At 40.2% G+C, this 13,300-nt stretch overlaps 1 protein-coding gene across 1 annotated transcript in view; it reads right to left on the bottom strand.

Annotated features, from left to right (window-relative positions):
• The window catches only part of LOC124605305 (F-actin-uncapping protein LRRC16A), a 528,830-nt gene that overhangs the window by 266,338 nt on the left and 249,192 nt on the right, over positions 1 to 13,300 (bottom strand). Inside the window, exon 8 of the mRNA XM_047136886.1 lies at positions 4,651 to 4,815. Within this exon, the coding sequence (XP_046992842.1) occupies positions 4,651 to 4,815 (165 nt within the window). The remainder of the gene's footprint in view (positions 1 to 4,650; positions 4,816 to 13,300) is intronic.

Raw genomic sequence — 13,300 nt, 5'->3', positions numbered from 1 at the left:
TAATTCGACCATCATCAGTTATTTTCCTCCCCAAATAGCAAAACTTCTTTACTACTTTAAGTGTCTCATATACTAATCTCATTCCCTCAGCATCACCGGAGTTAATTCAACTACATTCCATTATCCTCGTTTTGCTTTTGTTGATGTTCATCTTATATCCTCCTTGCAAGACACTGTTCATTCCGTTCAGCTGCTCTTCCAGGTCCTTTGCTGTCTCTGACAGAATTACAATGTCATTGGCGAACCTCAAAGTTTTTATTTCTTCTCCATGGATTTTAAGACCTACTCCGAATTTTTCTTTTGTTTCCTTTACTGCTTCCTCAATATACAGATTGAATAACATCGGGGAGAGCCCACAACCCTGTCTCACTCCCTTCCCAACCACTGCTTCCCTTTCATGCCCCTCAACTCTTATAACTGCCATCTGGTTTCTGTACAAATTGTAAATGGCCTTTTGCTCCCTGTATTTTACCCCTGCCACCCTCAGAATTTGAAAGAGTATTCCAGTCAACATTGTCAAAAGCTTTCTCTATGTCTACAAATGCTAGAAACATAGGTTTGCGTTTCCTTAATCTATTTTCTAAGATAAATCGTAGGGTCAGTATTGCCTCACGTGTTCCAATATTTCTACGGAGCCAAACTGATCTTCCCCGAGGACGACTTCTACCAGTTTTTCCATTCATCTGTAAAGAATTCACATTAGTATTTTGCAGCAGTCACTTATTAAACTAATAGTTCCACACATCTGTCAATATCTGATTTCTTTGGGATTGGAATATTACATTCTTCTTGAAGTCTGAGAGTATTTCCCCTGTCTCATACATCTTGCTCACCAGATGGTAGAGTTTTGTCAGGACTGGCTCTCCAAGGCCGTCAGTAGTTCTAATGGAATGTTGTCTACTTCCTGGGCCTTCTTTCGACTTATGTCCTTCAGTGCTCTGTCAAACTCTCCACGCAGTATTGTATCTCCATTTCATCTTTATCTACATCCTCATCCATTTCCATAATACTGTCCTCAAGTACATTGCCCTTGTATAGACCCTCTGGATACTCCTTCGACATTTCTGCTTTCCCTTCTTTGCTTAGAACTGGGTTTCCATCTGAGCTCTTGATATTCATACAAGGTCTCTTTAATTTTCCTGTAGGCAGTATCTATCTTACCCCTAGTGAAACAAGCCTCTACATCCTTACATTTCTCCTCTAGCCATCCCTGCTTAGCCATTTTGCACTTCCTGTCGATCTCATTTTTGAGACGTTTGTATTCCTTTTTGACTGCTTCATTTACTGCATTTATATATTTTCTCCTTTCATCAATTAAATTCAATATTTCTTCTGTTACCCAAGGATTTCTACTAGCCCTCGTCTTTTTACCTACTTGATCCTCTGCTGCCTTCACTACTTCATTCCTCAGAGCTACCCATTCTTCTTCTACCGTATTTCTTTCACCCATTCCTGTCAATTGTTTCCTAATGCTCTCCCTGAAACTCTCTACAACCTGTGGTTCTGTCATTTTATACAGGTCCCATCTCCTTAAATTACCACCTTTTTGTAGTTTCTTCAGTTTTGATCTACAGTTCATAACCAATAGATTATGGTCAGTCCACATCTGCCCCTGGAAATGTCTTACAATTTAAAACCTGGTTCCTAAATCTCTGTCTTACCATTATATAATCTATCTGATACCTTTTAGTATCTCCAGGATTCTTCCACGTATACAAACTTCTTTTATGATTCTTGTACCACGTGTTAGCTATGATTAAGTTATGCTCTGTGCAAAATTCTACCAGGCAGCTTCCTCTTTCATTTCTTAGCCCCAATCCATATTCACCTTCTATGTTTCCTTCTCTCCCTTTTCCTACTGTCGAATTCCAGTCACCCATAACTATTAAACTTTCGTCTCCCTTCACTACCTGAATAATTTCTTTTATCTCATCATACATTTCTTCAATTTCTTCGTCATCTGCAGAGCTAGTTGGCATATAAACTTGTACTACTGTAGTAGGCATGGGCTTCAAGTCTATCTTGGCCACTATAATACGTTCACTATGCTGTTTGTAGTAGCTTACCCACACTCCTATTTTTTTATTCATTATTAAACCTATTCCTGCATTACCCCAATTTGATTTTGTATTTATAACCCTGTATTCACCTGACCAGAAGTCTTGTTCCTCCTACCACCGAACTTCACTAATTCCCACTGTATCTACCTTTAACCTATCCATTTCCCTTTTTAAATTTTCTAAGCTACCTGCCCGATTAAGGGATCTGACATTCCACACTCCGATCCGTACAACACCAGTTTTCTTTCTCCTGATAACGACGTCTTCTTGAGTAGTCCCCGCCCGGAGATCTGAATGGGGGACTATTTTACCTCTGGAATATTTTGCCCAGGAGGACGCCATCATCATTTAACCATACAGTAAAGCTGCATGCCCTCGGGAAAAATTACGGCTGTAGTTTCCTCCTGCTTTCAGCAGTTCGCAGTACCAGCACAGCAAGGCCGTTTTGGTTAGTGTTGCATGGCCAGATCAGTCAATCATCCAGACTGTTGCCCCTGCAACTACTGAAAGGGCTGCTGTCCATCTTCAGGAACCACACATTTGTCTGGCCTCTCAACAGATACCCCTCCATTGTGGTTGCACCTACGGTACGGCCATCTGTATCGCTGAGGCACACAAGCCTTCCCACCAACGGCAAGGTCCATGGTTCGTGGGGGTGGGGTGGGGAGGGGGGGGGGGGGGGTTGGAGGAGGAGGAGGAGGAATATTTATCAAAATATAGGGTGAGCAATACTGAACACATCCACCTGGCGGGTATTTTTTCTCCTGCCAGCTGACAGCTGATGACAGCACTGATAGGGAGTACATTTCCCTTCTGCTGCAACTTTTGTTTGTTAGGCGATGGAATATAATTCATCAAGTAGAAGTGTTGGAAGTGAAATGGGAAAATACAAGTATTCTACTCACGAAAGAGTATTCATGTACGATTCATGCATGTGTACAGAATAAGGAGATTATTTAAAGAGGAATTTTCTGATATTCAAGTTTCCAATTGGAGTAAGATTCATCGACTGGTAAGTAAATTTCGTGAAACAGACAGGAAACATGAGACTTCCACAATTAGGACTCTTAGAAGAAACTCTGGCTAACATCGGACATGCTCTGGAAAGGCTTCCTTGAAAATCTGTTTGATGTCTTTCTCAGCAATGGGAATTTCCTATGGCTCTGCTCAAACAGTTATGAAGTTACTGAAGCTAAAACCCAGTAAAATAACTGCAGAACAAGAACATAAACCCAGCAAAAACGTTGAGGTTTAGTGAATGGATTTTCACTAGCGTGCATGGTGCAGAAACTGACCCTAACCAAACTTTATTTTTGGACAAAATAACAATAACTGGAGTTCTGAAAAGCCTAACATACTACACCATGAACCCCAGAATGATCAAAAAAAACAGGAGAGTGGTGCATTATTAGCAGTGAGAGACTAACAGGTCCTTTTCTTCCAGGAAACAATTAACAGCGAGAGGTATGTATAAATGGCCTTTTTTTTTTTTTTTTTTTTTTTTACCCAACAGAGAGAGAATGCGCTTTCACAACCTCTCAGCACATCTCTGTGATGGCACAGCTTTGGCATTTCAGTAAATCAGTGATTCATCACTAACAACATACGGCCATCTCATTATCTGGATTTATCCACTTTTAATTCTTATGTGTGTGTGTGTGTGTGTGTGGGGGGGGGGGGGGGGGGGGGGGGGGGACATTAAAAGAGAAAGTGTACAATTCAAATTAATAAACTTAAAACATACATTCATCACAAAATCGGTGCCTAAGTAGGTGTCAGCAATGATTGAACAATGAAAGGAGGCAGTTCTAGTATCTCCTTGATTAATATACAAGAGCAATTACACGTATGTTAGAAATAATTTATGTGACAAACGACTCGATATTTACTGCGGTCCTCCTCTCATTCCTACAGCAGACACACCAGCTGGCCTTGCCATCTGGCCACACGCCATAAAAGTAATCGCCTTAACCTTGCAGTATCATCATGCCACAGAGGCAGTTTCCTGGCAGTGGTTTGTATTTCTAGTGCACTGTGGGCAAGTTTTTACTTCCTCGATGGGAGGTGCCACGCGGGGTAGCCGCACAGTCTGAGGTGTCTTGTTGCAATCCGCATGGCTACCCCCCATCAGAGGTTCGAGTCCTCCCTTGTGTGTGTGTGTGTGTGTGTGTGTGTGTGTGTGTGTGTGTGTGTGTGTGTGTGTTTTGTCTTTAGTGTAAGTTAGTTTAAGTTACATTAAGTAGTGCATAAGCTTAGGGACCAACGACCTCAGCAGTTTGGTCCCATAAGACCTTACCACAAATTTCCAAATTCCTTGATGGGAGGAAGCCAAGAAACTGGAAGTCTACGGTTGTCACACCTTGTGAAATTACCTTCATTCTTATAAATATCAACTGCTTCTCCTTCAATAAATGTTACATTCTTTCATTAACACACATACAGTGTTGAAATCTATGTCCTGTTCCACTACTTCATATTTCATACTTTGCTCTAATTTGAAGAGGATGACATAGCATAACAACACAGAAGATTTTGCCTTCAAATTGAAGACTGCTGCAGCAGAAGATAATTGGAAGGATGTATCTCTTACCATTTAACACCGAGGTTATCCAGATAAAGTTCCTCAAGGCTAAGAGTCTTCTTCAATATGTGCAATAACCGATCCAAGGCCTCATGGGTCAGCTTCATATTGCTGGCTTTCAGTTTTGTGAACCACGTATTGTACTCTAGGGCACTGATTATAGGCACTATGTCCCTGAAAAATCACAGGATGGCAATAGCAAAGATGACATTAACAGTTATTTCCAATCATGGTAAATAATTTACTAAAAATGAACAAAATTAACTTGTTGATATTAGATATTATGTTTTAGGACTGACTTTACACTTAAGTAGGAAATATATGAACCCTACATTGATTATTTTGTATATACTTATCAATTAGTACATGATTTATGTTAGAAAGCATATACTCTTGATAAGTTCTACTTTGACAAATATAACATTCTGGTTGGGGAAAAAGACAACGAAGAAGAAGAAAAACAACAAAAATTAACTCCACCTAATTTATCGGCTGATCCTTTCAGTACAAAAGCGTCCTTTGAAATGAAAGATAATCTGCCAGATAAACTTCAACCTTTGCCACAGCCAAAGATGACATACCAGGCTCATCTCCAATGGGTGAAAATACACTTTTTCTGTTTTAAGTGACAGTATACATCCCCTTGGAACTGTAAAACTTATCAATCCTTCGAATGGTTAACGTTTTGTACAATGACGGAGAACTTTCCAGCACTTTGGAAAATGAAACCCAGGAAAAAAGTTTTGGAAAGCTCTTTGATGTGCAGCAACATATACACTGCATATTTTTGTATTACGAAAGTTAAATTCGAATTTCACCACGCTACTTTCCGAAGCATTGAAATCAGATTGTGATGCACTTTTGTAAGCAATTGTAGATCATGTCATGTGATTTGATCTCGCCATCAGATGGTAGCAGATATTCAGAGCCAATAGCACCATCACTGTTAAGTAGTGGAAACACACAAATAGGAAAAGTTAATGGTTTAAATTAATATGCATAGTGTAGTTACAAGAAAAGCTAAGCTTTTGCACATAATATTAGTTTCAAAGACTCATAAGCTACAAGAGAAGCTAAACTTTCAGATTAATATTTGTCTTATTTTGCATATGTTACACTCTAAGATGCATCACACAAATGTGCAAGTAAAATTTAAAACACTGACATAAATGTCTGGTCTTCTCAGCTTGAAATTCTTCCAAGTGGCTGGCCCACAATGTACTCAGTTTTAAATACGAGTCAAACGCCCTGTGATTGAAGAAATTCTCACACCATTCGCAATGCTTTTCCGAGTGCTGTTACAAATAGGTTCATTTCAACAACTGCCCAAGAGTTCCAGAAAACAGGCGTTAATGCATGTGCACAGCTGGAATCACACAGGAAACGTGTATCTTTACAAGATCTTATATTATTTCATAAAGGAAAGACGACATCAGAGGATACTCCAAGAGCACTGGAAATCCTAAACCATATTAAAATGCAGAATTCAACTTAAAGTGCACATTCATATGTCCAGATTCACAATGAAGTAGGCCCCAACCTGATATTAAGCTATTTAGTGTGGTTTTTCAGGATGTAAATTTTCTTGGAGTACCGGTACTGTACTATCTCATGTTTAGTTCTGTACTGTGGCATAATGTTGCATGTGCTGGAAGATGAAAACGTGTACTTGAAATTCAGCGAACATTTGTCACTAGCCAATATTGCGGAATGAAACACTTCTTTTCAAATAAACGAGCTGCCTCAGCAGAAAAGATTAATAAAGGCCAAATTTCCTTAGCAAACTGACAAAAATAACTTCACTCTTCTGCAACACGTTTAATGCTTGACTGGCAAAAATGTGGAAATAGAATAAAATCGGAAAACAAACTAAGAATATATTTTAGCCTTCCGTAATTATGTGAACATATTTTAATTCGCTTGATAGCTCCCGGCCACAGAAGCCCGTTTTGTTTTCATTTGACATGGGAGCTGTAAATGAGGAGCAAAAAGCAAAATCACTGTGAACCTAAACATGGGTCACGTGGAGACTACTCTTCTCGCCACAACAACTCTGCTCTGCGCATGTGCAAACATGGAGCTTGGGTGCGCCAGAAAAATTTTTCCAGGTAGCATCTGGATGCTTGCTGCTACTGCTGCTACTGCTGATACAGCTACTGCCACACTTCAAGTAGCCAGAAGCGAGAGAGTGTACTGCTCATACACGACTCAATTGTGCATGTGCGTTAGCTCACTGCCAACTGTTCAAACAAACCTAATGTAAACTACTTGTGATGCCACACTCATTGGAAGCAGTTTGTTGCTACATAGTATTGCACGTCTTTGTTATAAGGTCTTGGGATCATTTTGCTTTTGGCAAATGCTTGTGTGTGCACAATGTTCCGTTTGCAACTAAAATTTAGCTTTGGTTTTTTTTCCTCATTTGTGTTTTATAGCTGCAGTATTATTCTACAGTAGCAGAATACAGAAATATTCTTTGTTAGAGTATCAGTTCTCACCAGTCAAAATTACAAAAATTTAACTAAAAACTAAAACAATGAAAAATTCCCAGAATTCTGAAAAATTCCTGGGTTTTCCCTGGTTTTTTCCCGGATGGAAAAATTACCGAGTTTTTCCCAGGCTTCCTGGTTGTCCTGGGGCATACACACCCTGTGTATGCATCAATCAGAAACATGATGAATTGTGCATCCAAGCTGTCTACCCAGATCCTGGTACGTCTCTTGCTGCTGAGAGGCCTTATTAACAGTACACAAGTTCAGTATTTGCAAAATCGGATTTTAAGATCATAATACACTAATGTTAGAAAAAGAAACAACTTAAAAGTGCATCACCATTAAACTTCATGACTTATTATGTCCTCTGCGTACAAACAGCCAAGCAATAAATCTGATTTTGAAAAACTTGAGAACGTTCATAAAGGAAGGGTGAAGTTTGAAATTGGCAATTTCAACACTCACAGTATTGAACATTCAAGATTCATGAGGTTGAAAACAATGAAAATTTTCTGCAGTGGGCAGACTCTTATCAGTTGACATTAACTCATGATAACAAACAATCCTCACTGTTCAATAACAGCAGATGGAGAACAGCTACATTCCTGACCTTTTGTTTGTTGATGATAACATTTCTGAACAATGTGCGAAGACCACCCCAAACTCCCAACACTGACTAATAATATGTCAGGTCATTTCACCAATAACAGCACACTTAGTATCAGTCCATTGAAGATTTAACTTCAGTAAGGTTAACTGGGAGAAATTCAAAGTCATATTAGATCAGAAGATAACTAAACTGGTCCCTACACCTGGGTCCCATGATCGTTTTGTTGAAACAGTTCAGAAATGCAAACGGATGGCTATTCCTTGGGGCTGTTGAACTAATTACATACAGGCACCCAGTGTGAGCACTAAGTAACAAGTACTTTGAACTTTTTGAGGAAAATCCAAGGAGCAGGGAAACAACTCTAGCTGGCTAACATGTTAACAAATCAATCACTGTAGTCAAGATAGAAGTGAATTGAACTCGTGGAAGAACTATTAAGTCCAGAATTTGGCAAAAAGCATGGACACTGCTGAAGAGATTAAATAATGATCCTATAAAGAGATCTGTACATGCCAATGTTACTTCTGATCAAATATTTAATATCTTGCTTAAGAATGATTAACTGAACTGTCACATTCATAAGTCTTCAACTAAAGTACACAGATCTCCAGAAGAGGAACTGAGTTATCTTTCTCAACCATTTACTCAAGAAGAGGGCAATACCAGGTGCTAAAGTTAGTAAAGCTGCTGGCTTAGATTATATATGACTTGAACAAACAAAAAATTTTGGTCCAAAACTGTATGACTGGCTCCTATGTTTCTTCAATATATGTTGGCAGATCCCAAAATTATGGAGGAAATCTCGTGTAGTTGCCATTCTTAAAGGCAAGCCCAAGGAACTTCAGACCAGTCTCTCTCCTATTTACTAGATCTTTGAACGAACGATACATAGTAAGACTCTCAGGAGCAGTTGGACCCATCTTAGTACCACATCAAGCTGGATTCGGACCAGCTGAAGACTGCACAGCACAGGTATTAAATCTAACCCAGAATATTGAAGATGGCTTTGAGAGAAGAAAGAACACTAGAGCATCATTTATTGATCTAACAGCAGCTTACAGCACAACCAACCCTCAAATGTTCTTGCTCAAAATGTATGGAATAACAAGAGACTGCCATCTTACACAAATGATTCAAGATCCTTTCAAAATAGTCAATAGGGGTTCCAAAAGAATGAGTTTCCACAGTTCAGTGTTCTCTCTCATTTTGAGAGGAATGCAGTTGGAACACCCATTTTCAGCCCAAGTACATTGGGGACTGTATACTGACTTTCAAGAAGCACGGCCCAAATGTAAAACAAAAAGTGTCTGCAAAACACAACATCTTGCACAAAATTACTGCTCCATCTTCAGGTGCAGCAGCAAAAACAGTTAAAACAACAGCTTTATCCATGGGTAATGCAGCCTGTCTTATACAATTCTGTCTATAAAAAACAAATAGAAATCACTCTTAATGAGTCATGTAGACTCATTACTGGATGTTTGAAACCTGCACTGCAGCATCATTTAGTTGGAATTGCCACTACAGCAATCAAGCGTGAGGTAGCAGTGTGCAGGAGAAGGTATAAAACATACATTATAAAAATTTCATGAGGGCAACAGATAACACTGGAAAAACAGACATGTTCCAAATTATCTATGTGGAAGACAAGGTATGAACACCATCAGGAAATCCAGCTGCTGGTTCCACCGAAGAACTGCCTTTATAGGACACCCAGGACAGCATCGGAACAGGAGTAGCAAGTAAAAGGCAATCTGCAGACGTGGGATTACTGAACATCGTATGCCTTTTGTGGCTGAGGAGTTAAACTATGGATTACTTATACCAGTATAGATTATGTCTTGCAAGCTGTACCACTGATGGCCATGTCCACAAGTTCTGCAGCTGTAGTGTTTACCACATGCTGGCCTAAAGTTCCTTTCACTGTCATCCTTGTTTTTACTGTAACATAAATGAAGTGAAAGCTGTTCGGATAAGAAGGGCTACAGGAAAATTCAAAAGACAGTATCCTCCATATTCCAAATAGTTACAGATTGGAAACAGTTAACAATACTAATCAAATTATTATAATAATAATGATAAGAATGAAACAGTAGTCTGTACACCTGAAAGAATAACAAGGAGAATAATAGTATGTGTTGCACCCTCAATGAAGAACTTATCTAAGTAATAAAGATAATATGATACACAGATTTTGCAGAATGTTAAAACAGTGCATTACAATTTATGGGGATTGGGTTCCTTCTATTTATACAAACAACATAATTCTCCTGGATTATTTTTCATCATTAAATGAGTTTCCACATGTATGTGTCATCATTAGTGGGGTCTTATATTTCTGAAGTTCAAAACTACACGACTGACAATAAAATTTGTGAATTACAATTAGGTCTCACAGGTTTTTTGAAAAATTTGTTGCAGACTTCTAACTTAATTTTTATAACAGTTTCAAGTCCTTGATATAATATAAACAATGGAAAGAAGAATGGTAACAAACAACTAACTGTTTAGTTAAACAATGTAGGAATACCAACAATGCAGGAAAAGACAAACTGCTGCTTACCATAACGAAGACACGTTAAGTTGCAGACATGCACAATTAAAAGACACTGACACAAAGCTTGTGGCCACAACTGTCATCAGCAAAAGAGAAACAGAGGAACAAATACCGCTCACATACACAAGTAAGCAGCTAGGCCAGAAAGCAACTGTCACGTGGACTGGCAGCAGCAATTTGGAGGGGGCAAGAAGTGGAAGGGATAGTAGTGTATGAGTGGGGGAGAGAGGAATGCTGCCTGGAAGAATGTGCTGGAACTAGAATGCCAACGGACACAGTGTCAGCAGGTTGTGCGGCAGTGAGATGAAGAAAAAAGGAGAGAAGTGGGAAAAGATGGGCAGGTGCATTGGCAGAGGGTGGCAAACAAAGAGACCAGGAGACAAAAATGGGGATGAAATAATATGACAATGGGGGGTGGAAACTTTTGGGTGGAGGGCGTGGGGACAGTATGATAGTATGACAGCATGATAGTATTATACAGGGTGATTCAAAAAGAATACCACAACTTTAGGAATTTAAAACTCTGCAACGACAAAAGGCAGAGCTAAGCACTATCTGTCGGCGAATTAAGGGAGCTATAAAGTTTCATTTAGTTGTACATTTGTTCGCTTGAGGCGCTGTTGACTAAAGTTTTTGGACCCTTTTTCTTCGAAGGTGCTACTGTAACTGGACTACAGTATCTGGAGATGTTAGAGAATTGGCTGTTCCCTCAGCTCGAACAAGAAGCACAACAATTCATATTTCAGCAGGATGGAGCGCCACCACATTGGCACTTATCTGTCCGTAACTACCTGAACGTCAACTACCCGAGGCGATGGATCGGCCGCCAGGCAGCCCGTGACAGAGCACTTCATCACTGGCCTCCAAGAAGCCCTGATCTTACCCCCTGCGATTTTTTCTTATGGGGGTATGTTAAGGATATGGTGTTTTGGCCACCTCTCCCAGCCACCATTGATGATTTGAAACGAGAAATAACAGCAGCTATCCAAACTGTTATGCCTGATATGCTACAGAGAGTGTGGAACGAGTTGGAGTATCGGGTTGATATTGCTCGTGTGTCTGGAGGGGGCCATGTTGAACATCTCTGAACTTGTTTTTGAGTGAAAAAAAACCTTTTTAAATACTCTTTGTAATGATGTATAACAGAAGGTTACATTATGTTTGTTTCATTAAATACACATTTTTAAAGTTGTGGTATTCTTTTTGAATCACCCTGTAGTTCTGTAGGTTGAGGTTGGGATACTTATGGGAGCAGAAAGTGTGTTCTAAAGATAACTCCCATCTGTGCAGTTCAGAAAAGCTAGTAGTGGAGGGTAGGATCCAGATGACTCCAGTAAAGTAGCAGCCATTGAAATCAGATATGTTATGCTAAGCTACATGTCGTGCCACAGGGTTGTTTACTTTGCTCTTTGCCACAGTTTGCCCAATCCCACATCATTCCCATTTCTTTTAAACCATTCCTGCCACAATGTACCCCTCCTCTATCTTTCTGCATCAGTTCAGGAAACCATGGGATGCCATTAAATGGCTTAATCATAAGATTTCCTTTCTCTGAATCATACCCCTCCTTTCACAATGACCTTCACCTCTACAGATTCTACCAGTCCCTGGCCCTAACTAACCTGGTACAGCAAAAACACAAGTCCATGGCACAGGCATCCCAGAACCAGCTCTGCTCCACCCACCATATATTACTGCCGTATAGTCCCTGCTCCATACATCCACACCTCTGAAATTGAATCCCTTGCTCTTCAGCACATGCAAGAGCATTCCATACACCATACACATAAGTTATCCAACCCGCTAACGTCCAACTGCCACATCAGGGTGCGTGCCACTACCCAACTGCTACTCTAGCCACAGTCTTACTCCTCACCAACCCCTCATAGCACCTAAACCCTGCCTAACTGAACTTTTCAACTTTCCACATCCGTCAAAACTCGCTCCCAACGGGACTAAACATTCCCTTATCACTGTTGTTAACCCTTCCAACAAAACCCTTCGCTCACAAAAGTTTCAGTCCTATTCAAAAGCCTCACATTTAGCCCTGTACCCAGTTGTAATTGGAGCACTTCTTTGCCACTAATGCCTCCAACCAAAACTAACCTAATTCCAACATTAAACCCTGTCTCTCCCAATTCGTACCATCACCTAACCAACCGCTGGTCACCTTCCAGGAATTTCTTTCTTGCAACTTAGCCTCACCATCCTTCCTCCGGTCCCTTCCTCAGAAGACTTACCTTTCAGCAGGAGAAAGAATAGCCATACACAAACTCAAAACAAATCCTGACCTAATCATCCTACCTGCACACAAAGGTGCCACCACTGTTGTTATGAACTGTAGTGACTACGGGCCTCTGGCAATTATCCTACACCTCCACCTATGAACTATGCCAGAGTGACCCCATCTCAGAAGTACAACACAAACTCCAATACATGCTTAAACCCTTACACCCTTCCAAGATCCTCTCCCCTGAATCCATTTACCCCCTCACCCCTATACCCCCTGTGTGACACCCCACATGCCCACCTTGTACAAGTTCCCCAAAATCCACAAACCCAATAATTCTGGATGCAAAATTGTGGCTGGTTATTGTATCCACACTGAAAAAATTTCGGTGCTCATTGATCAACACCTCCAACACATTTCCTGTAATCTAGCTTCCTCCACCAAAGATCCCAACCACTTCCCTCACCGACTCTCCACCATCCCCATACCTTTGCCTCCTGGATCCCTACTTGTCACTATTGATGCCACCTCCCTATACACAACATCACTCATGTCCATGGGCTTACCACTATTTAACACTATCTTTCGCAATGTTGTTCACACATCAAACACAATACCATACTCCTCATATACCTAACCTACTTTATCCCAACTCTGAACTACTTGTCCTTTGAAGGGATAATATACTTACAAATCCGCAGCACTGTCATAGGTAACCGATGGCAACCTCCTATACTATCCTTTTTTGGCTCATCTAGAAAAGACCTTTC

The sequence above is a fragment of the Schistocerca americana genome, chromosome 3 (assembly GCF_021461395.2).
Source record: "Schistocerca americana isolate TAMUIC-IGC-003095 chromosome 3, iqSchAmer2.1, whole genome shotgun sequence".
In the NCBI taxonomy this organism is placed as follows: Eukaryota; Metazoa; Arthropoda; class Insecta; order Orthoptera; family Acrididae; genus Schistocerca; species Schistocerca americana.
The sequence above is the reverse complement of the archived record's forward strand: the minus strand, read 5'-3'. Positions and strand labels throughout refer to the sequence as shown.